At 38.7% G+C, this 25284-nt stretch overlaps 1 protein-coding gene across 10 annotated transcripts in view; it reads left to right on the top strand.

Moving 5' to 3' along the window:
• Positions 1 to 25284, top strand: part of Prox1 (prospero homeobox 1) — a 56149-nt gene that overhangs the window by 4256 nt on the left and 26609 nt on the right. For 6 of the 10 annotated variants that reach the window (XM_021732998.3, XM_021732996.3, XM_021732995.3 and 3 more), the window contains 3 exons: positions 6182 to 7973; positions 14962 to 15069; positions 21276 to 21470. In XM_021732998.3, the coding sequence (XP_021588673.1) occupies positions 6249 to 7973; positions 14962 to 15069; positions 21276 to 21470 (2028 nt within the window). In that variant the 5' untranslated portion in view covers positions 6182 to 6248. Of the gene's footprint in view, positions 1 to 515; positions 598 to 709; positions 731 to 3686; positions 3896 to 3922; positions 4134 to 6181; positions 7974 to 14961; positions 15070 to 21275; positions 21471 to 25284 lie in introns of those variants that run through there. The other 4 variants (XM_078022799.1, XM_078022800.1, XM_021733000.3 and 1 more) reach the window with 4 other exon arrangements.

A 25284-nucleotide genomic window follows, 5' to 3' on the forward strand; every position in this document is an offset into this window, starting at 1 on the left:
AGAGTGCGCATGGGCAGGGCCTGACAGGTGTGTTGTGTCAAGAAAGACAGGTGCAAATTTCCTCTGTGTCTGTGTGTCTGTGTGTTCCAGACCACAAGGCTTGCTTGAGGGTTGTAGAGGTTTATGAATTTATGGTCGTCCTGGTTAATAGGATTGTCTGGGCTAATGGGAATTGGGCTGTTGTTGTGTTTTTAGCCCTGACTTGTGAGTTCTTTGGGAAGGGATGGGGGCAAGTCTGTATGTATTTGTTTATTTTTCTTAAGGACGTTGGCAGGCTGCTGCTGAGGCCATGTTTCAGGCTTCTGTCTGCCAGTGGCCAAAAGCACCCCCACTTCAGGCAGCAGGTGGAGAGAGATTGACTTTCCCTTTGCTTCCCTCCAGTTTATGCCTGTCTCCCAGGTCTGTGCTTGGCAGAGAGAGAGAGAGAGAAGTCCTTTGTGTGTGTGTGTGTGTGTGTGTGTGTGTGTGTGTGTGTGTGTGTGTGTTGGACAGAGATGGGTATGTGTAACTGCCAAAAATACCAATGTCAGTTTGAAAGTGTTACTGGTGTTAAAGCTTATCTTTTTAGCATGCTTTCTCCCTGTCCAGAAAGAATAGGTATGTGAATAAACTTTTAAGTCATATGTTAAATACTGTCATAAAGTAGAATTCACTTGTCATTGTACCAGATATGTGCCAGATGTCCTAGATATGACTTTGATGGAGAAGAAAAATCTCAAGTACATGAGAGGTAACTGTGCTTTTCTATTTGATGCAAGATTCAGGCGGCCAGTTCTATGAAGAGTTGCTTGCAAGAACTTCTGAGTATTTTCAAAATGAAATAGACTGTGTGTGGTGAGGAAGAAAAAGGAGAGTGTTTAGTTAACCTACTCATGGATATGTTTATATAATGGTAAATAGATTAATTTAAGGACTGCAGATTGATGTGTGAGGGAGGATTTGGGGAATTCAATGTGAGGACTCTGTGGATTCTTAAAATTTGACCTTTTAAATTTTTGCGTTAAACAGGCTCCTTCTTTAAATTAAGTTGCATAGAAATAGGTTAGATGATAAATGGTTTTTCTTGGCTTGTTGTGTTGTTTGGGTGATTAACATTGTTTCCATGAAAATAAGATAGTATGTGTCATTTGTTCTTTAAACTTAAGCATCAAAGCCACCCCCTCCATACTTTCCTTAGATGCTTTTGAAGTTCTTTTGTAATTAAAATGTCATCTATGGCTATGTTCATTTACTTCATTTTTAATAGGGATTATCTGTGCTTGGCACTTACTGATATTTTATGTGTCCATTATGCAGAATTCTATTTAGTTTAATCACTACTTTGTGGTGGGGGGAAAGTCATGCATACATAACATGCATCTTTGTTCTCACTTTATTTCCTAGCATCACTCTTCTATAAACAGCACATGCAATCTTAAAACCCAAGCTAGCTTAATTCATAAGTTGCCAGACTTATTCTTTAGTTGTTCAAATTCAAAAGGCCTTCTTTTCCATCAATTTCCTATATCATTTCAGGAATTAGCTCAAATTTTCAATGTTAATATGAAACTTTTTATATTTAGGACAAAAAGGAAATTGTAAAATGTTATTGATATTATAGTATGAAAGTGGATTCTGAATGATGTGTTAATATAGTATTCTAATTGTTTGTATAAATTGGAAGGGATATATAAGAAGAATTTCTCAAGCCTTTTTTCCTAATGTATCTAAAGCCTCAAAGCTTAGATGTTTAGAGTATCCCAAATTTCTGCAAAAAGGAAAAACTAAAAGTGTATTTTCTTAAGATTATTTTTCATACTCTTTTATTTACCCAACGTGGTGAATTATTACTTTTTAAATAAGTAGAGATTTATAATTTGGGCATGTCTCAGAAAGTGTTCTGTGTTCATTTTGCAGGTGAAAAATTATAGAATTTTTAATAGAATCATAAATGAAATGATTACGATTTGAGAACTCTATCATGATAGGAAAATTTAAACCCTTTCAATACATTCTTAGTTAATGGAAGAATTAACTTATGCCAACTGGGTTCTTCAAAATAAAAATCAAAGGTTTTCTTACCTGACAATAAGAAATGTATCTAAAGGAAAAGTTGTTAAATAGCAGATATGAACTCTTGAATACAAAGAAAGGAGCAGCTTAGTGATATGGGATGGGGGAAGTACCTAAATCAAATCATCTGATTATTTTCCCCCTTGAATTACTGATTTTCAGATTGATTAAAAAGAGTCTTTGTTAATGATATTCCACTTAACATTTCATAACCAGGTTAACCCAAGTAGATTGGAGATCCATTCAAAGATGACTTTCTAAAAGAACTAAAATGTAAGCAATTTTTCCAAATAATTTTATCAACAAAGACAGATAATCTAAATCCAAGCAGGAAGCCATGCCAACCTTATATTCTCCCTGTCTCATAAAAGATTTGTCTGAACTATCTGGATAATTACCATAATGAAACACTTCTTTGTCCAGAATCTGGACTCCAGATAGATGCAGTAAAAGTTGCATCCCCTTCCCCAAAATAGCTTCTTTATTAGAGTGGAGCACTGAGCTACTTTCTGCTTCATATTGCAATATTCCTTTGAAATTCTTTACTGAAAATTCTTCTGTACTAACATTAAGTCAATCAGAATTCTTAGAACTCTCTCTTTTAAATAGAATGTCAGATAATTCCAATTTTAATGAAAAATCTTTTGGAACAGTTAAAATCTGTTCTTATCTGTTGTCTGTTCTTATCTCTTTCTGGGAAGAATCTGCTATGTTAAGATATCTGTTGCATGGGAGTTATTAAAGCATTTGTGTAGATTAGATGCCAACTGATGCAACAAAATATTCAATAATTTAAAAATTCTATATAGCTTTTCATAGTAGTTAAAGAGGACTTTATAGGAATAGAGTATGTGTATTTGATCAATAATAATTTGGGTTCAAAGTCTACATCAGTATTTTTTTATTCTTGCTGATATTGATAGTTACCAGTGCTGATCAAAAGATTTCATATTGCCTAGTTAAATCAGAAATAACCTTTAAAAATTGTGAGAATCAATTATAATCATAGCTGAAACATTATGGCTTAGTACATATTTTGAGAAATTTAGGACTTTTTGAAAATCTTAAAGAAGACAACATTCATGATAAAGTCATTCCATAGCATCCTTTAAATTCTGAATTGGAAAACCATGGAAACACTTAGAAAAAATGTTTTCAAGTGATTTAGTTTACATTATGGTCATTTGATAGAGCATTTTCTTATGTGGTGAACATATCAGTCAGTGTGTGTGTGTGTGTGTGTGTGTGTGTGTGTGTGTGTGTCTGTGTGTGTCTTGTTTGTGAAACATGATATTATTAAAGTACTGTCAGCCAGTTATTATTTATCTTGCCTATAGCCTCCATGGGTTATGGTCCCAATGTATACTATCACTCTATCTTTATTTTTAAGTTTAGGTCTAAATTTTATGGTATATATATTTATTTGTTCCTATTAATATGATGTCTTTCTGGATTAAATCATTTTCTCTACTTTTTCTCATTTGTTTTGTTCTGTGTATTATGTCTCAGCTAGACATTTTACAATAAAACCCCCAAAGTGTTTAAATTTTATTAGCCCAAAATAGAAAGGAACCATGATTTAATTTTAAAATGTGAAGCAATTGAAAGATAATTTCAAAAAAAAAAATCAGTTTAGTTTGGTGAATTTGAAGAGAGTTATAGGATTATCTTGTTCTTAGCAGACTGGATGAGCATGTTTAATTAACACTTATTCTCCACTGAAGATGAAAGTATCATGTCTCTCCACCTTAGAAAGAGCAGGGCCCTCCTCTTGGCTCTGGCATAAGGCAGGGATGCAGCTGTTGATACCTAGGCTGGATGAGAGGACGTGCAGATGATACAGGTAAATGGCAGTTTGGAAAAGGAGGATGCCTGGGGTTGACCTTGTGCACATCAATGAAACTGGCTCTGCATCAGAGGTGATCTTCTAGTAGTAAGATGGGCAGGAAAGTCCAGTTTGGGTGTTAAGGTGAACAGGGAGAGAAAATGCTGCAGGAAGTTTGTTCAGTATTTGATTGGATAGCCGTGTGCTTTGCAGGTGATATTAAAAAGAAAAGGATTTGCACACAGAAAGAAAAGAGGTAAAATTTTAAAATAATGTCAGTGAGCTCTATTTCTGGAAAGCTGATATATGCCCAAAAGAATTTTCTTTGTAACCCCCCCCCACACACATTTCCAAGTGTTCCTGTGACTAATAATCCAGCCTTTTTCTTGTTCTTTCTCTTACCTGACAGCCCACACCTGATTTATCATGTCTAATATTTTAGTGAAATATTTGTCACTGTGTTTTTGTATTCCTGAAACCAATTTCATTATTAATGTGTGAGGAGTCTCAATTACTCTGAATTTAGTCTTCAGCCCAGTATTATAGTTATTGAGATGTCTTCATCCCAAGTTCAGAAAATTTTATCCTGAAGCATATAAAAAGTATTTCATCCTCAAGTGTACAAAAATATATAGAAAGAAACATCATCTTGCTTTCATGGTTACCCTAAAGCAGATTCTTTTAAAGAAGTTTATCTTCATGTACACCAAAAGCTTCATGATGAAATCTTTGTTGCATTAAAAAAAAAAAAAAGAATACATATTGTTACCATGTAAGCATTGAGCATTTTCTTGATTTTTGCAGGTTATTTCATGCTGAAATTATGCCTATTTGCATGGATAGTCATTCTTTAAAACTAGCCACAGATGCAGTCCTAGGGAGCACGTAGATGTTTTTACAGGTGAACCGAAAGAGATGGGAGCTGTTCCAAACACTCTGCACGCTGCCTTTGGCAATAGACCCTGTTATTGTGAAGATGTGCTCTGTTAAGCAAACGTGAAGTTCAATATCAGATAAATCCAGCATGAAAAAAATATTTTCATTTTCTTCAAAAAATGCTAAGTGTAAACAAAAAGATGTGACATTTCGCATGTACACAAAATTTGGGGTTAGCATTGCTAGTTAATAAGTCTCACAATATGTCAAGTGCCTTTTATAAAATGCAAGCAAGGATGATCCCATTTTATATTGTGTCCCCAAGAAACAACGGAAGTTCATATACAAAGAACCTATTTCCCTTTCTCACAATTTGATTGATGTTATTTTCTTTCTTTCTATATCTTCAATCAGTCATTTTTTTTTTCTGTTTTAATTTTTTTTTCCTTTCCTGTTACTTGGCATAGGAAATAAGATTCACAAATGGAGTATGTTAAACCATTTCTTTAGGTGTTTGAAGTACAATTTGGGCAGATTTTGACAGAAGAAAACTATACTAAAGATGTACTTTGCCTAGTCCATAGTTTATTGTGCCACATATTGATTTTTCAAAAGTGACATTTTTCTTTTGCAGAACCCAACTTTCTAATAATTAAAGTTATTAAAAAGGACATTGTGAAAATTTATAAATATTCTTGGTTATAGAAAGATATAGCCACAGATACCATCTTCACATATGATTTCACTAATAAAAATGCATAATATGCTAAATAAGCAGACTTGTAAAATGAGTATTTGTGCATTTCTTTCAATGCTAAGTTAGCCATTTATGTTTGAAAGATGCTGATTGGGATGTTCTTCACATTTCACATATGACAAAAATATTTTAAACTTCAGTAATAAAGGGTGTGTGTAAAATATTTGCATTTATTTTAGAGTCTTTTTCCTTCAGTAGCATTAAAACCACAATAGTTTTAATGCAGAAATGGAATTTTTCATCCCAATTTCACACAGTCTCAAAACCTAACCTTATTTCTTAAGTATAGACCACTTTCATCTTCTTTCATAATATGAATCTCAATGCCCAAAATTTAATCAATTGGTTGTCAGAGGCTGTGTTCTTATAATCTACTGTTTCTTCTGAAGATAAACAGTATCATTTTAGGCATTTGTGAAAGAGAATCATATTACTGGTGCTTAAGCAGTTTTTGCTTTTTTTTTTTTTTAATCTTAATCCATCTTAAACCAGTGGAGCAGAAATATTTAAAAATGTTTCATTTCAAGCAGAGTGCATAATAAATTGCAATAATTGTAATGTGCCATAAATCCCAGAGCCTATGCATTTTGCATTTGATTCAGGATTGAGGTCAGGAAATTTGGAGAAATTTAAAGAAAATGATTCATCAGTCCTTTTGTTCTGTTGGCCAGGGTCCCGGGATTCTTGAGCTGTGCCCAGCTGACGAGCTTTTGAAGATGGCACAATAACCGTCCAGTGATGCCTGACCATGACAGCACAGCCCTCTTAAGCCGGCAAACCAAGAGGAGAAGAGTTGACATTGGAGTGAAAAGGACGGTAGGGACAGCATCTGCATTTTTTGCTAAGGCAAGAGCAACGTTTTTTAGTGCCATGAATCCCCAAGGTTCTGAGCAGGATGTTGAGTATTCAGTGGTGCAGCATGCAGATGGGGAAAAGTCAAATGTACTCCGCAAGCTGCTGAAGAGGGCGAACTCGTATGAAGATGCCATGATGCCTTTTCCAGGAGCAACCATAATTTCCCAGCTGTTGAAAAATAACATGAACAAAAATGGTGGCACGGAGCCCAGTTTCCAAGCCAGCGGTCTCTCTAGTACAGGCTCCGAAGTACATCAGGAGGATATATGCAGCAACTCTTCAAGAGACAGCCCCCCAGAGTGTCTTTCCCCTTTTGGCAGGCCTACTATGAGCCAGTTTGATATGGATCGCTTATGTGATGAGCACCTGAGAGCAAAGCGTGCCCGGGTTGAGAATATAATTCGGGGTATGAGCCATTCCCCCAGTGTGGCATTAAGGGGCAATGAAAATGAAAGAGAGATGGCCCCGCAGTCTGTGAGTCCCCGAGAAAGTTACAGAGAAAACAAACGCAAGCAAAAGCTGCCCCAGCAGCAGCAACAGAGTTTCCAGCAGCTGGTTTCAGCCCGAAAAGAACAGAAGCGAGAGGAGCGCCGACAGCTGAAACAGCAGCTGGAGGACATGCAGAAACAGCTGCGCCAGCTGCAGGAAAAGTTCTACCAAATCTATGACAGCACTGATTCTGAAAATGATGAAGATGGTAACCTGTCTGAAGACAGCATGCGCTCCGAGATCCTGGAGGCGCGGGCCCAGGACTCGGTTGGGAGGTCCGACAACGAGATGTGTGAGCTCGACCCAGGTCAGTTCATCGACCGGGCTCGAGCCCTGATCCGAGAGCAGGAGCTGGCTGAAAACAAGCCCAAGCGAGAAGGCAACAACAAAGAAAGAGACCACGGGCCAAACTCCTTACAACCAGAAGGCAAACATTTGGCGGAGACCTTGAAACAAGAACTGAACACTGCCATGTCACAAGTTGTGGACACTGTGGTCAAAGTATTTTCGGCCAAGCCTTCCCGCCAGGTTCCTCAGGTCTTCCCACCTCTCCAGATCCCCCAGGCCAGATTTGCAGTCAACGGGGAAAATCACAATTTCCACACCGCCAACCAGCGCCTGCAGTGCTTTGGCGACGTCATCATTCCGAACCCCCTGGACACCTTTGGCAACGTGCAGATGCCCAGTTCCACAGACCAGACAGAAGCACTGCCCCTGGTTGTCCGCAAAAACTCATCTGACCAGTCTGCCTCCGGCCCGGCCGCTGGCGGCCACCACCAGCCCCTGCACCAGTCACCTCTCTCTGCCACCGCAGGCTTCACCACCTCCACCTTCCGCCACCCCTTTCCCCTTCCCTTGATGGCCTACCCATTTCAGAGTCCATTAGGTGCTCCCTCTGGCTCCTTCTCTGGAAAAGACAGAGCCTCTCCTGAATCCTTAGACTTAACTAGGGATACGACGAGTCTGAGGACCAAGATGTCATCCCACCATCTGAGCCACCATCCTTGTTCACCAGCACACCCACCCAGCACCGCCGAAGGGCTCTCCTTGTCGCTCATAAAGTCTGAGTGTGGCGATCTGCAAGACATGTCCGAAATCTCACCTTATTCGGGAAGTGCAATATCCTTTTATTTCCCCCCCCCCCCTCAAGAAACAAACAAAACAAAAAGCAAAAAAAAAAAAAAGTTTTTCTGAAAGGTTAGGTTTACACAATATAAAGAATAATGTAGATCAGCATCTACTCCAGAATGCAATCTTTCTTGTTCCTCAGTGTCATAGGCTTTTATCAGCATGATCACAGAAAAGCTTAACACTAAATTGTCATCTTTGCAACTTTCATCGGTTGTTAATTGCCTCCATGGGGTGGTTTCTCGTGTGCTTTTTCAGTAGTGTATTTTATGCTGTTCTTCCTGTATACCTTCTTCTTCGTTTTTTTTTTTTTCCTAAGTGTAGATTCAGAAATGGAAAAAAAATTCTCTTTGTAAATATTGAATTCTCTTAGATATTTTATATATAAAGATGGTAAATTTTATTATGGAGTAAGGAGAAAAGTCAGTTTTCAGACCCATAAGATTCCACAAAGAAGAATTCTCACTTTAACCCATCTGCAAGGCTCCTGGTCCACTTAAGGAAGGCCCGATTAAATCTTATGGAGAGCGCTTTATTGGTGGGAGGCTGCTGTCCTGTGGTGGGAAAAAGATGGATGTGGCAAGGGGGGGAGCTAGATTCTTTAATCTTTAAGTGAGACTCTTTTTTATATAGGAAATATACAGGTACTGATTTATTCAGACAGCATCAGTCTCTCCGTTCACCCAAGGTCTGTTCTTTGGGTCTGGTGCAGCTGCCTCTATGCATGATTAACCTCTGCTCAACCATACACAGAAATCTTTTGTCCTAACATACACAAAGCAAATTATTTTGGAAAGCAAGAGAGCACAATTAAATATAAAACTCAGCTGTATTCGACTTAAAAATGACTCCTTTTATGACTCCTTTAAATTTTGAACTTGGCTTTTATATAGAGGTACCATGTATATATATTTTAGTAGACCTATCCTAACTCCAGCTATTTTTAACTGATGACATTCCCCCGCCCCCTGTAAATTGTTCCTTTCAGTAATTTTTTTAAAAAATCTTGCAGTTGTTAATCTTTTGGGGTAGTAGAATAATAAGCATTTGGGGACAGGTGGAAACATGTTTCTTGTTTAATAAGTTACCAGATGGATATAAAATTTAGCAATTAACTTAGCTGCTACAAAACTGAGGATTTTGAGCAATCGTCTTGATGACTAGAGATTGACATTTTATTATCTAAGCTCATTCCAGAGGCTGCCATATACAGCTATGATAGAAATAAGTTTTCTTTGGTCATCCTCCAGCCAACTCTCAGGATAGGGGTGAAGTTTTTGGTAAGGTGAATTGGAGCCACAAGTTTGAGATGCTTTGGACAGGTAAACATGGAGTCTCCCCCTATACAAGGAAGAGGAGAAGAACATTGTGAGAGGGTCATTGAGGTCTTAGATTTGAGTCTTGACTTGGGTACTGATTTAACTTCAGTATCTCAAAAAGCTCAAATTCCACCTGCCAGTCATGAAGCCAAAGTGTAAGAAGCACCATGATTTTTATGTTATAAGCAGGCAATGAAGTTTTGTTCACATGGTTGGAATATAGCTGTTGGTGATGCAAAAGGGTGAAGTAAGGAAACACAATGTCTTGAATGGTTTTTCACCCTTCCCAAGAAGAGGATCTTTTGAAGTGCCTACCAGGATGACGTGTAGGGCTGGACCCTATGGTACTTCAAGAGAGCCCTAAACTTATGAAACAAGGAGTGTAGTAGTGAGTTGTTTCTTTCTCTCCCTACCCCCACAAGTGTAAAGGATAAAGGAACGTGCATGCCCATTTTGATGAATATCTGAAGCCAGTTTTCACAGTCCTATAAGTCTATACTAATATAAACTCTTGCTTGTGATGCCAGTTTATAGTTTTTAGAGCTTAGCCTTCTTGTTATAACCAGATAATTATAATTTGCCCGTGCTTTTTATTTTTCTAAGTTAGTTTGGTATTCTAGGGGGGAAAAAAGATCTTTTAGATTGCTTTAAGTGTCAGCTATGTTCATTGTCTCTCTAAATCCCCTGAGGAATTTTGAGGATTTGAATGGAAAGAAGTTTCTTCGATTTCTCTACATACCAAAGGCTGTAAAGAAAATATAGTTGCTTTTGCTGCATAGGGATAACTTTTCCCATTTCTACCAATATAAGATTTTTATTAAACAATGATGGGGAGAAGTACCCATGATCACATGGAATGTAGCTGCTTAAGCCTGGAGTTGTTCTCTTGTATCATTATGGCTGAAAGCTTTGGGCCTCTTGTTGCAATTAATGGTTACATTTTCCATGTTTGGGCCTACTAACCTCTGCTTTTCTCCTTCTCTATTACATTGTACACCCAACTAGTCAGCTTATTAGTAGATTTTTTTTTTCCTCAGGAAGAAGAGGATAGACAAGCCACCTTTTCTGGTCCCCACAATTCTGGAACAACTGAGAATCTATTTATTGACAGATTGGATTCACTTTGCTCCTGTCTCTATCACTGTATGTCAATGAGTTCTATCCTTGATTTACCTTTTACCTGATTATAGACAAAATTGTACTTTTCTCTGAACTCCTTTTTCTATTTGATTATAGACAAAAAGTTTCAAGCTTAGTTTGAAGAAATCTCGGAATCATAACAAGTGGTGTTTAACTTTAGTTTTAGGGATACAGAGCCATGTTTGAATCCCTTTTACAATTATTTTGAGGAAAGATCAATAGAAATAACCAGAAGTAGAATGAAATGGTACCACCATGATTATCATTCTTGTGTTTTTATTTTTGGCTCATGGTTTTCCAAATTGTTTTAAATAATTTAAGTCTTAAGGAATGATTCTTTTCTACTCCAAAGGGCATCATCTGTTTTTTTTTTTAAAACAAAGTAGCCAAGATAAAAACTATTAAGAACATCAGCTTATCAGCTGAATCCATCCTAAGTTGAACACATTAAATATATATGTTCTAAATAATAGAGCACTCCACCTCATCACCTATGGTAGGAAGGAAATCATGAATGTGTGCATGTTAAACTGAAAGTCAATGCACCTGGTCAAAGAGCTCATGTCTTGGATATAAAAAATGTGTTCAGTATCTTTGCAAATGAATCTATTTAATCAAATATTAAGTTTTATTCAAATTCCCAAAGAAACAACCAGCCAATTGCTTTTCTTCACGATGTTCCTTGTCATTCATCCTCTTTGCATCTCAAGAAAAATAGCCTTGTTTAGGCCTCAAACATTTGCATGCACCCAATTAAAGCACAAGAGTAGTATTATAAGCCATTAAGATGTGCAGGTGAAGAAATTGAGCTTGATCTCTGGGGCAGTCAGCTTCCCCCTATTTGACTTTTAGAAAGAATATTAAAACTACTTGAAATTTAGAAGAAAAAAAATGTTTAAATGGTAAGAAATTAAAATTCAACCTGAAACATGAATTAAAAATGAATTTCTAAAATATGAAACAAATCCACAGAAGCTGATTTTTTACATTTTTACACATTGCCTGGATCCATAATGATTCTCTAAGTGATAGTGATACACACAGATTAAGTAAGGATTGAAAAAGTGTGGGTCCTAGTCTCCCCAATGTCTGGGAAAAAAAATTATAATTAAAATTTTTGTCTTCCAAGAGATCAGTGTAAACTACACATCCCTCTGGTTCCATTGAACTTCTTAGTAGAGTAACAACTTGCTCTGTTACTGTCATTAAATGAGGAAATTTAGCTCTTTCCTCCCCATAACAGGTTCCTACAGGAAGCCTCTTGGAAATAGCAGATCAGACAATAAGGAGGAAACCAAAATTCTTTAGGTTTCCAAGCATTTGAGAAAATATAAGTAATCCCAGTCCATTTCCTTGGAATTGCAACATATATAACATTGTCCCGCAATCCAGAGTTCAGTTTGGTAAAAGAGAATTTTCTTCCTCCAGCCTTCACCACCTATTATTTTTCTATTTGCCTCTTTCCTGCCTCCTGCTCCTCCCGCTGGGGCTGTTTAGGTAAGGTTGTATTGTGCTTGGTAAACAGACAACACTTAGCTTCTCAGGTTGTTTGGACACCACTTTAGGTTCAGCTGCTGTACCCTGCTTCTCTGATCTTTTATATTCCCGAGCAGATGTCTTTCATTAATTTATGGATTTATCATCTTTTCTTTTTTTTTTCCTTTTTTCTTCTTTTTTTTTCTTTTTTACACCTGGCAGCTGTCTCAAGTTTCAGCAGTTATTGTCTATTTTGCATTACACATAGAATTGAATGTCATCTGTCTTCACAAAGCTATGGCTAAGAGAATTGAGGCAAAGCCACATGAGCTGCCGGGACAGATCTTGCTTGCGTCCCATCCCCCCCACCCCCCCACCCCCCTCCCTTTACCTCCTTAATATTTATTTGTGCTCATTTTCTTTCCTGGCCTTGAATGGAGCTTAGCTCGTGTTCAGTACAGCTGTATGTTTACTGAATCTATTCCATCATGAGTCATTGTGCGTGTGTAAGTATCCAGGAAACAGCTAGTGCTTTCTTGGAAGAACAGTTGCTTTTCAGCACACGCACTTAAAAGGGAAATTAACCAATTGGTCAGTTCAGATTTATTTTGAGGAGAAAGAAAGGATTATCTAACTGTTGGCTTTTAAATGTTTCATTAGCTATTTTTAATAGTTTATTAGAAACATATATTTTATGGGAATTTTATCTTAATTGCACAATGAGCCAGAGATAGAGATTTATTCTGTGTTCCATTTCAACTGATCGATTCCAAACAAGACCAACAGGAAACATTTTGAAGCAAAAAACATTTTGAAATTCAGAAATCCAAATTCAAGATTGTGTGTGTGTGTGTGTGTGTGTGTGAGAGAGAGAGAGAGAGAGAGAGAGAGAGAGAGAGAGAAATTAAAAACTCAATTCTGATCAAAATGTGATGAAGATTTTATTTATCTTTTAAATAAAAACTGCAACATCGTAGCAAAATTGGAATGAAAGGAAAGCTTCAGGAAGTTTCGATAGCTCTCTGCCTATCTGAGGAATAAAGCAAAACAGTTGAATTTCGTGTGAGACCAGATTTTGAAAGATGTGGGACTCATAAGTAATTAAACATATGAGGCTGTTTTCATGTAGCCGTCTGAAAGAAGAGATTGGAACCCAGATCTGAGAATATTGTCAAACTTGGGGCTTCCCTAAAACTCTTATCATGAGGCAATAGGAGACAGCTTGCAGCTATTATTTCACTTATCCATTTGGACAGATGGTCCTGAAGTGTCCTGGGCTCCTTTAGTCTTCTCTATCAGTCTAATGGAGGTTACTGGAGGGCCTTTCAGCTCTTTCCTTGGCACAAGAAGTATGTCAGTCATAAATTATCGTCTTTGTAATCATTAAGGACCTCAAACAAAAACACAAGTTCAGTTAAGCTGCTTTGGCTTACAGACATAAAATCAAATTTTCTTTCTTCAGTGTTTATTTTCAGTTACAACACATACACACACACACACACACACACACACACACACACACACACACATGCACGTACAAAACCACAATGCTTAACTTTTCTATTTGCCAACCAAGGTGATCTTTTTTTTTTTTTTTTTTAATGGCATGGGGTATAAAAGGGAATGTTAATTGAACAAATTCTCAGCCGAATATTTGGTTAAATACTCTGCTATAAGTAGTCAAGAGCTTATCAATATTAATTCGATCATGATTCTCTAGTACTTCTCTGGTTCCCCTCCATTCTTACGATTAGTCATGCTGTACTTGATGGAGGTCATTGGGAAAACCTTTATCTTCTGTGAGTGGCTGTGTTTATTTGCCTTTTCTTCATAAGATGTGAAATTCTGTTGGGTAATCAAGGGTGTATGTGTGTCTGTGTGTGTGTGTGTGTGTGTGTGTGTGTGTGGTGTGCATGAACCTGTACACATTTTCTTTTTCTTTTTTTCCTTATTTTTCCCAGACTCTCCTTTAAGAGAAAAAAATCCTTAGAGAAGCTTCTAGGAAAGACCCTTAATTGACCTTGTGGGGGACCACATTGATTTTCTCCACGTGCATCTTCATTTCTGATAAATTATAAAGCCATTAATTTGCTGAGGAAATGGCAGGGCCAGGCTGCGGCACAGATGTGACCAGAGCCATCCCAGCTCAGAGTCTGCTGAGGAGTGCCAAGAATCCGGGCGAGAATCAGGAAGCCTAGATTGTTATGGTTAGCCTCACATTCTCTTGGGAACTGTTTTAGTTGCTGCTGTTTACAGATCTAAAAGGTAATGATGTTTCCAGATAAATAGGCCTTCTTATTTGGGGTAAGTGGCCATTTATTGATCTACTAACCCACATTTATTGATTTGTTAGCCCCAACTACTGTGTCACTCTCAAAGGAGTTAACTATAAATCCAGGACAAGCAAATCGTATTTGGTTTTGGACTGTTGCTTTAACAAAAGGGACAACCCCCACCCTGTTCTCCCTGTGCCAGAACTACCCCTACCAAGTTAGAATCATTATTTTAAAGGAAACAATTCAAAGGAGATAAAAGTATGATAGGAAGAAATCAAGTCACGAAGCTCCATTAGATTAGCACTAAGAGGTAAAATGTGAAGCTTGTGTAACAGTGTTCAAAATAGTGCGTTTTCTATGTTCATGTATGTCAGTATAATAATTTGATGTAAACCACAGGGTGTGGAGAGTCAAACAAACAGAACTGTAATTGTGCTGAAGGAAAAATCTCTTATGATGAGAGTTGTGCAGTAACACATTGGGTGCATCTATCTCCTTAGCAACAAGTGAACGTATGGATAGCATACGGGACCTAGAGCAGGGGACATATTTGGCCACCCTCGTCACAAAGTAGCCAAGAATCTGCAGCTAATTGTTCATCCTCACCTGTACCTTTGGCAATTTGTGACTGGTGATAGATTCCTTAGCCAGTGCCATGGGCTGTGTGGTGGGCCTCCATCCTGGGGGTGACTGTGTGCATGGTGGGGGGCAGGAGTGACAAATCCTTGTTGTTTATGGAATTTTCTGCCTTAACCAATTGCATCCTACATGCAGGAAGGATTGTCACCCAATCACTTGAAAAAAGCAAAGCTCATGTTCTTTTATACCCGTTACCCCAGCTCCAATATGCTGAAGACCTACTTCTCCGATGTAAAGGTAGGGGTATTTTTTTATTATTAGTTTTTCTTTTTCTTTTTTAACTTTCTATGCATGTGGTAGTGATTGAACTCTCAGAAGTTAATGGAGATGAATATGGAATCAGCTTATTAATACACCTGTGTCTTAATGGATTGGATGCATTCGTCCTTTTGTCTAAAGGTGTGCTGAGCAGAGATGCCACTTGTGTATTCAGACCGAAGGACTGGTATTCCCAAGTTACGTGGGTTTGCAGCGTAGTCCGGGAAACTTTAGCTTCTGTCTTTGTATGTTTTAGTAGCTTCTGGAAGAAATTTCCACTCGTAATGGATGGTTGTGCTTTAGAGAATGTTTTTCTCCCCCCTCCCCTCTGCAACAGTAAACTGTTTCTGTTTTTGTTTCTGTTGGTTCCCCCATATTTGTGCCTATGAAAGCAAACTCTAGCACCTCTTTTTCCCCCCTGTCGAAAAGGAGCGTGCATTGAAATTCTCTATGCAGTAGCTGCTTAAAAACAAAAGTGATGATTGTCTCTTATTTACAACTTAATTTGTTGTTGATGTAGAGTACACTGAGCATAAGGAGAATGAATAAAGTGACAGATTCAGGACACATTATTCAAATGAGGATATGAAAGCTGTCGGCCTACAGCTGCAGCCTCCCTCATTCTACAGAATATGGGGACCTCCTGGTTCTCTCTCTGTGTATGTGTCTGTGTGTGTGTGTCTGTGTGTGTGTGTGTGTTTTGTGTGGGCTTTAAGTAATTGTTTGCATCAACTTGATGTTGTGTTAATCATCTGTAACTTTTTAAAACATAGATTGGGTTTTGATGATGATAATGGCACACATGGTATCATTATCCAAGGAACTTGATAAACATTACATTAGCTGAGATTAGTTTATTAGGGTTGGGTGTTTTTTTCCCCCACCCCTCCACTGCCCACCCCCATATGTACAAGTTCTTATTTCTGCCACTGAGAACTCAGAAGCTGCCAAAACATGCTCGCTCCTCTCGGCTTCCCTCCGCATAGCTTGTTTTGTACTCCAGGCTCGAGTTGCTTCCTTGGCCCCATTTTGCAGGCCAACTCATTTCAGTTTCCTTCATTGATGTTTGATTTGGCCTTATGAGAAAAGTTCTGTTTTCACTCCTGTTTGCTTTTGAATTGTGTGTCAACTTGAGCCTTTTATCTCTCCCCTTCCCTGGCTGTACTCCTTAAGTGGAAGGCATGTTTTCTCCTCGTTCAGTGCCAACCGGCTGGGAAGGACGGGGAAGGCAGAAAAAGTCTGGAACAGAAAAGGGGCTGCCTACGAACAGGCTGAGTAACACAGGAGACCAAGAAAAGGATCTGGGTTTGGGCAGGGGGTGGATGGAGGTGGGGGGTATCTAGAAGAGACTTGTAGAAGGGAATTGGCCAGCAGGTTGAGGACTGGCTGGCTTCTAGAACTTGGTAGAACCTGGCAAAGTTTATCTTCTAGGGAATCCTCCCAGAATCTTGGTTTGATGAGGGGAAGATAGAAAAGAGGCAAAAAAGGATTATGACATGCGCACACACATGTGTTCACATTGTGTGTCCATGTCACCTCCTTCACTCCTCCCCTTAGTGCAAAGATCTGCAGGGTATGACATAATTATGGTAATACTTTATATTATTTATATAGCATTTTTCACCTAGAAAGAGGTCAAAAAATCTTACCAACTGAAGACATAAGCAGCACTCACCCACCATTCAAATGCAGCCATTTGGAGGGCTGGACAGCAGTAGCCATTCTGAGCCATCAACAGTACCCAACTGTAGACATGAACATTAGGTACACTCATGTTTTTGTGTGTGCACACATGTGGTGGGGAAAGCATAAAGCAGGGAAGATTATTAATCTGTGGTTTTATAAATGTCATGCAATAGAAACTAACAAGAAACCATTCCCATTTCTTTAGAATACATCTAGCGATGCAGCGTCACACATAACTACCTACTCTGTATAAATAACAATAAAAAACCTGCATGCATATGTTATTTTAAAAAGTGGCAATATTCAGATTATAAATTCTCTCCATACATAGCTTAGCCATACTGGGAGAGAAAACTATCAAAGTGTATGGGAATCTGGTTAAAATAACAGTTAAGCACTCTAATGGAGGGGAAATAGTAAGATATAGAAGGCAAAGAAGAAAATCATCAGAGGTCATTTCTCTTTTATTTTTGGAATGAATTATACATTTTAACTTTCTTAATTATGTCTTTTGTTTGGCTAATAATTAATGAATGTGTATTCCCTGAGCTCACGATGATGAGAATGAAAAGTCATGCATACAAGGGTTAAAGGTGGTCCTGGCATGGTGGCCCAGAAACTTTCAGATAACAATGGCAGATCTTTCTGAGATTTCCTTAATATTAAGAATCATTCCAAATTGAATGTTGGTAATGTTCATATCAACATGACTCACACACACACACACACACACACACAAATGATACATAATTCACACACATATTAATAATGATTTTATATATAATATATATATATTGGGGTCTATGTATATGTATGTGTTATATTGTGTGTGTTATCTATATCTATAGCTACATGGAAACATGAATATATAAATGTGGATTTTTTTTTTGAAAGGCTGAAAGAAACTTGCAAATTTCCCTTTATATGAGCATACAATGCAAAGTTTCATTCCTTTCAGGATTCTAGAAACCCCTTTAGAATTTAGAGAGATCCCTAAATATTGGGAAAAGGACCTTGGGATTTTAGCTGAAATAAAATCTTATATCATGTATCTTGAGAAACACTTTCAGGTGCCTCTGTAGCAAGTTATATGTGTCATGATCACATTAGCCTATCCTGGGATTGTGGTCACATTGATCTAAGGAAATTCCCAGTTCTAGTAAAACATACTTTTCAAAATCGTAAGGTCCTTTCACTTCATATAGTCATCAGAAGTTAGTCTTCATGTAAAAACCAGTGGAAACCAGCATGAACAGAAAATATTCTGTTTAATAAGTAAGACATAGCCTACATGTCCACCAAAGCCACCAGCCCCAGAAGATGAGCTAAGCAAGGGTGATGCCCATACCTTTGTATTTTTCCCTAAGAATAGATACAGTGCTTACTCTCCCCAAGTGACTTCCTTGGGCTTAGGTAATGGGGACTTTTCAATTCCCTTGGAAAGAAAGAGGTAAAAGGAAATCCTGTAATGTGGAGATGCTGGTAAGAGGAGAGAAGTTCTTCTACAGTGATGATGGGATAGAAGAGTAAAACCAGGGCTGACTTAGTCAAAAATCTAAACAAAGTTCTGTGTTTTTCACCCAGAGTCCAACTTAATTCCCTCACAATGACATTTCGCCAGACAAAAAAGCTCAGCTCCTCAGGGCTTCAAATCCTTTGAGAAGGGCAACTGGGCAAATGTGAGAGAGATGCTTAGGATGGGTGGGCTGCATTGCCTTCCTGTTCGCTACTGGGTGCTGATTTTAATGTATAAACTAATAACTCCTAAACCACTAAGTACAACAGATTCGATGTCATTTCAGCTTTGAAGAACAGACGCTCGCAGCTTTGCAAGCCGGCAGTGTTAAATGATGTATCCCATCCCCTCCACCCCTTGAGTCAACTGCTGCCTAGCCAGATTAAGGTGTCACATTGATTTGTTTTATACATCTTTTGACCATGCTCATTGAATATTTAGGAAGTTTCTTCAGCCCATATTGAGGCTGAGATGTCCCGTGGGAAGCATTAATCAAAGTCACAGAGACTCGTACACTGTGGAAACACAGCCTCTTTATTGTAGCGATTAGTTTTTGCAGTAACACATTAACACACTACAGAGCTTGCCTTTATAGAACAATTGATCCTTTTCTTGTAAGCCACTACAGAACTCGGGAAATTAACTCTTTAAAGTTTAACAGTTTTCCTCCCCCCAACGCAAATATCTAGTAAAGAGACGACTTGCTTTGCTTTTAGCCAGGAAGGAAAATCGAATGCATTTCAGTTCACTTGTGGAAGGGAAACCCTGGTCTTTGGTCTCTCGTGCTGGTCATTTCACTTGTCTCATGTTTGGGGAGTCTGTTTTTTTCTGTCCATTCTTTCTCTCTGGTATTTCCATTCTCCAACAATAAGCCTTAAATCTCCCTTTATGTCCCATTCGTAAATAATGGGAAGTGCACTTACTTTTTTGTCCTCTCCCATTAGGTCATTCATGACCATTCTAGAAAAAAAAAAAAAAAAACCTTCTATTTTTTTCCTCTACAGTACTCTTGTCCATATGAGACAATGTCTTGTAACAATGCAGAAGCCTAATCTCCATGTCAAAGCAATTTTCATTCCCCAGTGCACAGCCTGCTATCATTTTGTAATGTTTTGTTTCTTATTCTAAAAGAATTAAAAAGGAACAGTAAGCCGTCACGGGGGCCTGTAGTCCTTATCTCAGTGTCTGGAAATTTGGACAGTGTATTTTACTGCTGAGATAAAATGGAAAGAACTCCAAGTTCAGCAAATCGTAATGGGTTTAAGTTCTATTGAAATCGGCAACCAGAAGATCAGATAACGGGGGTCCTTCAGTTGTCTTTTTAATCGGGTTCCCCGCGAGGCTGAATAGAGACAGAGCAGACACACAGAGTGAAAATATAATTCTTGGATAGGTTAAGTACATGTTTGAACTCTTGCAAGCAGAAGCGATTTGCTGATGACTTAATCATTTTCTGGTCAATTATCTGTAAGGGCCCTTGCAACTCCATGGCAATTATGATGCAAGTTGGCCTTCTGGGAGAAACACCAGTCTCCCTGCTTCTGTTTCCTTGTTACTTCCATTCTCTGCCATAAATTTTCATTCATTTATTATCTTTGCTAGTATGGAAACAACTTTCTGTGTAGTAATTACAGCTCCAATACACACTTTAGCTGTCATCTTCTTGGAGTCTGGATGTTCTCATGGCCAGTGTTTGATAAGTGCTCTTTGCTGATTTTTGATGAATGTACATCTTTTTCTTGGGGCCCAGGAAAGGGAATGCCTGTGATGACAAAAGGCAGGGGTTGTCTGTCAGACTGCCTGATATAAAGCTATGGATTTATTGGTTTTGACTTGGCAAGTTGAGATGCATCTGTCCTTTACATGAGCAGAGGGCTGTCAATAAGGATGGTATCATTTGCAGTGCATCCAGGAAGACATCTTCATTACAAAGGTCATCAGGAAATCTTGGTAAACAAAGTTTTAAAGCTTAACCATGTTATAGTAACTTGGCATTTAAAAAAAAAAAAAGGAATAAAGCTTCTGTTTATGCTGTCTGTGTACTGTGTGTTAGACACACCTCCCAAATGGCACAGATACCTAGGGAAAGCCAGGGATGGGTCTTATCCAACACTGGCTTCAGGGAGAAGATGAACAGGTACCAAGGTCTGACCAAACCACACCAGAAGTTAATACTGTGGACAAACATTAAGTGGAATTGTGGCCAGATGGGTATGGGAGTCACCCATTACCAAAAAATAAAAAATTAAAAAAAAATAAGCAAATAACAGATTCTTGCCATTTTGTTGGAAAGCCATTTTCCTGCATTAAAGAAGGCCATATGAGGTGATGGGAATCCTCATTTTAAAAATCTATATCATACTAATGGTGAAGTCCTGTGGTTCATCGTCTTTGTACTTGAGAGTGACAGCTCTTTCTAGGATTCCATGGCTTGAAAGAATTTCCATAAGGAGTATACAAAATGTGCCAGGTGTGGTGGCACAAGCCTGTAACCCAGCCACTCTGGAGGTTGAGGCAGGAGGATCACAAATTCCAGGTCAGCCTGAGCAACTTAGTGAAGACCTGTCTCAAAATAAAATGAACTGGGATTGCAGTTAGGGGTAGAATGCCCCTGGGTTCAATCCCCAGTCCCATGTACACAAAAGAAGAGTATACAAAAGCAGTTGTTCTACTGAGAGATGAAGAATCATGTTTTCCTAAAAAAGATGCTAAGGTTAAGAAAAATCTGATTTAGAACTTGAGTTTTCCATTTGAAATGTGAAGGGTCAATGATGTGATTTCCATCGCTGGAACGTTTTATGATATTCTGGAAAAAAAAAAAAGGTTATTTCTCTTTTGCTACCATTTTGGTAGAATTAAATACACGCTTTTCCAGGTAACGGGGTGGAGGGGAACTTTGAAACTGTTTCAAATACGTAAAAAAAAAAAAAAAATGAACAAAAATGGCAATATTCTTATCCTTTTCAACGTTTAAATTTAACAGTTCAACAGATGCATTACCTCTCAGCTCATCAAGTGGTTTAGCAATTTCCGTGAGTTCTACTACATTCAGATGGAGAAGTATGCACGTCAAGCCATCAACGATGGGGTCACCAGTACGGAGGAGCTGTCTATAACCAGAGACTGTGAGCTGTACAGGGCTCTGAACATGCACTACAATAAAGCAAATGACTTTGAGGTAGGAACTAATCTGCATTTTTGGGTCATCTCCTTTTACTTTAATTTTTTTTTTTTTTTAAGAAATGTTCCCAAATCTGTTTGGTACTAGTTTGTTACAAGACCATGGCCTAGTAAAGTGACAGGCGCAGCCACAATGCAGAGCTTACCATCAGAACCATGGGGAGTTGCCCCTCTGCCATTTCCATTCCCTTCCTCTGGCTCTTTAGCTTATATGAAAGACCCACCCAGCCCCAGAAAAGTGAACTGAACAGTCCAAAGGAAAGAGCAGTAAGGAGCAAATACTTCTTCCAGAGAAGAGGCCCCTGTTCCAATAAGCTTTTTCATATTTATCTTCTGGGATGTCAGTTGAGCTGATGCATGTTTTGTGCAATGATAGCTACAAAAGTTGTTTTCAGACAAAGTCTAGAAATGTTGACAGGCAAGTAATATTCCATGGTTTCTAACTTTAATCGATTTTCTTAATGGAGGCCTCGGTATGAGAATTTACCAAATACATATCAGAAGAGATCCATCGACATCCTTTTTTGGTTTTATTTGTTTCTGTTGTTTTGGGAGGAGCGGATCATGTGTTTTATTTTGCCTATGTATACCTTCAAAAACATGTTGCTCTTTGCTCATATGCTCCTGTACTGTCTTGGATAGATCTACAACATGCACATTCTGGATACAAACAAAGCAATATAGACAATTCTAGGAAGCCGTACCCTTGCAACAATGAAAGATGTGTAGCTATGAGTAAGGCATTTCTTTATGGGCTAATGCAGTGCCTCAGCAAACAGTGTTCACCACCACGTGATGACTATCTATGAGACAACACCAGCAAATCTCCCAGTACTCACAAAGGCATTTTGCTGAGCCCTGCAGGCTGAAGTGACAATGGTTGGAGATGGGAATGTGACAAGGGTTCTGCAGGTTGAACCCTCAATTAGGAGAGTGGACGGGCTGTGGCTTGACAAAATTGGTTCATTTCTTCTATCATCTTGGCTAAATACTGTGCTATTCTAAAGATAGAAATTTTTCATATCTGCTCTTAAGGAACCTTATGTTAATATTCTTGCTTTCTCATTATAGACAGATCACTAGAAATGTCTAGGATGTTATTAATTTCAAAGCAAAGAGGACACCTCAGTTTGGCCTTGTCAATAAAGGGGACTGATCACCAGTACCCTCTCTGCTTGCCCATTCCTTTTCAGCTCTTCTCCTTAGTTCTGGGAAGTGCACATCAGTTATGGTGGCTTATAAATAACCACGTATGCTGGGCAGATGGCACACACCTGTGATCTCAGCAACTAGGAAGGCTGAGGAAGGAGGATCACAGTTCAAGGCCAGCCTCAGCATTTCACAAGAAACTTTTTCAGAATAAAAAAGGCTGGGGATGTAGCTCAGTGATAAAACACCCCTGGGTTCAATCCCTAGTAGGAAAGAAAGGAAGAAAGGAGGGAAAGAGGGAGGGAGGGAGGAAAGAAGGAAGGAAGAAAAGAAAGAGAAAGAAAAGAAAGAAAACTAAGTATGCAAACTTAGCAATGGGGAAGTCATAGTTTTTCCTTGAAAGTATAAATGATTATACTGCAAGTTACCACTGTATCTTTTCTGTCCAAAGCCAATATATTTCTTGCCAAACATGTTGTCAATGAAGTTTTTCTTTCGCTGAACACATTAAAATTAGTGACTCTTGGAGTGCTGATTCACTATCCTAAAATCTCTCTCTTTCAAGTCTCAGTTGTAACCGAGAGATGTTTCACTATAATGACAGAATACAAGCATATTTCTTCTACAGCTGAAGAACATGATTATGGCTAAACATTTTAAAGAGATCTTATTAAGAGCTTTATTCCCCACCCCACCGCTTTCTGATAAGTCTATTGATCTAAACCTTAAGCTAAGAGACTTCTACTGTGTGCTAGTGAATTATTTATATTGTATTATGACATAAATATTCACCTGCAAGCACAGATCAAGCTTCATAAAAGATTTGACCAAGATTCATGAGATGATTTCTGCACTTCTGCTGTATAACGTACTCAAGGGAGCAAATCCTTAAAGTGCGCATTAGGATTTGCGGGGTTGTTTAAACCTTACCTGGTTGGAATTTAATCCCTTACTCTCAGCACAAGGACCAAAATGACACAAACAGGGGACAATGGCATCAAGCGATACCCAACAAGCTGCTCCATTTAGCATCATCTAAATCCTCCTTTAATATGATTAACATCTGATATTTCTCCCTTTGTGAATCATATCCACTTCCAGCCAGGCCACCTCTCCTTTATCTGCAGTGTCTATTTTAAGACTGCTTCACTGCAAGGAGCATGGGGCCTGGGCAGGAATTTTGTCACTTCTCACGTGACTTTGGACAAGTTATTGCACTATTCTGGGCCTAAATTCCTCCTTTGCTAAAAACCAGGCTCTTTCCAGAAAGGTTGGAAGGTAGACTCAGGAACATGGATGGTGCCCTGTCTGCTCCATGCACAAGCTCCCACATACGTACACTCACATGCAGACGCACCACCACATAGAAGCCCACGATCACCATATAGTTTTTACTTTAGTCACTCAGTTTAGAACATTTACTAACAAATGCTTCTGATAAGGGGATCCCTTCTTTTCTGTGCCTTTGAGCATGGAGGTCACTTCTTAAGTGAGATGCTTAAAAAGCCACCGTTCTTATCACTGTAGCTCCACCAGCATGGGCCATGGCTGCCAGCCAAAAGTAGTACAGGCACCTCGAGCTGAATACCTCGACTGATAGTGTGTGTGCTGTTCTACTTTTGCGTTGCTGTTTTTCCCCTTCAGATCAAGGTAAATAAGCCCATAATTTCAGTATGGCAAGTGAAGAGGATGGTAGAGTGGAGACTTGTATACCTTGGTTTTATTTTATTTTATTTTATTTTGTGTGTGTGTGTGTTTAATTTTAAGCAGAGACCAAATGTGGTAGAGAGACTGAAGTCATGTTTACACAATGACCAAAGATCCAGTCAGTGCAAAGGAATAGATTAACCCTCCTGAGTATTATTAGCTGGTCAAATAACAAAATATTGTATGAATTGTATTTTTAAGTTTCTCAATCAGTTATTTATAGCAATTATAAAACAGCTAACATTTGCTGAGTGTTTACTAATGTCCCTGGCATTCCTTACAGCATTTCAACAATAGTAACTTATTTAATGTGGGCAATAATAAGGACACAGACACTAATAGAATAACAAGAAACATTTCAACCTGCCTAAAGCCTTACCATTTGTTTTTTGCAGTCCTGGGAATGGAAACCAGGGCTTCTTGCTAGGCAAGCACTCTACCCCTGAGCTCTGTTTTGAAGCTGTTCGAAATGGGTAGAACCAAAAAAGGTGGGAAGGGAGAAGAGGTTTAAGGAGAATCTGATTTTTCCTCCTTCACCAGAACTTTTTCTTTCTCTTCTGTTCTCCTTGTCTCTTCTCAGCTTTCTGCTTCCTCTCAGCTTGTGTCTTGACTTTCTATGGCACCTCTGTCACTGTTCAGCACCATCCCCCTCCAGCCCCTGCTGCTGATGGCCCTCTGGGCTGGAGAGGTTGCTGACCCCTGGCCTATAGGAAAATAAAGCAGATGGGGAAGGTTTATCGCTGGCAAAGAAGGAGTGGCTTGCATCTCTCTCCTCTTCTGGACCCTGCATTTCCTGGCCTTTATGAGTCAGGACCTTCTAAGTGACAGGAGAGCTTGCTCTGTCTTTTGTATCAGTTTACACAATTGCCAAGATTCTTGGCACGGCATCCAGACTTAGGGTGGTGAGAGCTTGAGATGACCCAGGGGATGTGGAAGAAGACACCGAAGGGGAAACA

This window comes from Ictidomys tridecemlineatus, chromosome 10 (genome assembly GCF_052094955.1).
Source record: "Ictidomys tridecemlineatus isolate mIctTri1 chromosome 10, mIctTri1.hap1, whole genome shotgun sequence".
NCBI lineage: Eukaryota > Metazoa > Chordata > Mammalia > Rodentia > Sciuridae > Ictidomys > Ictidomys tridecemlineatus.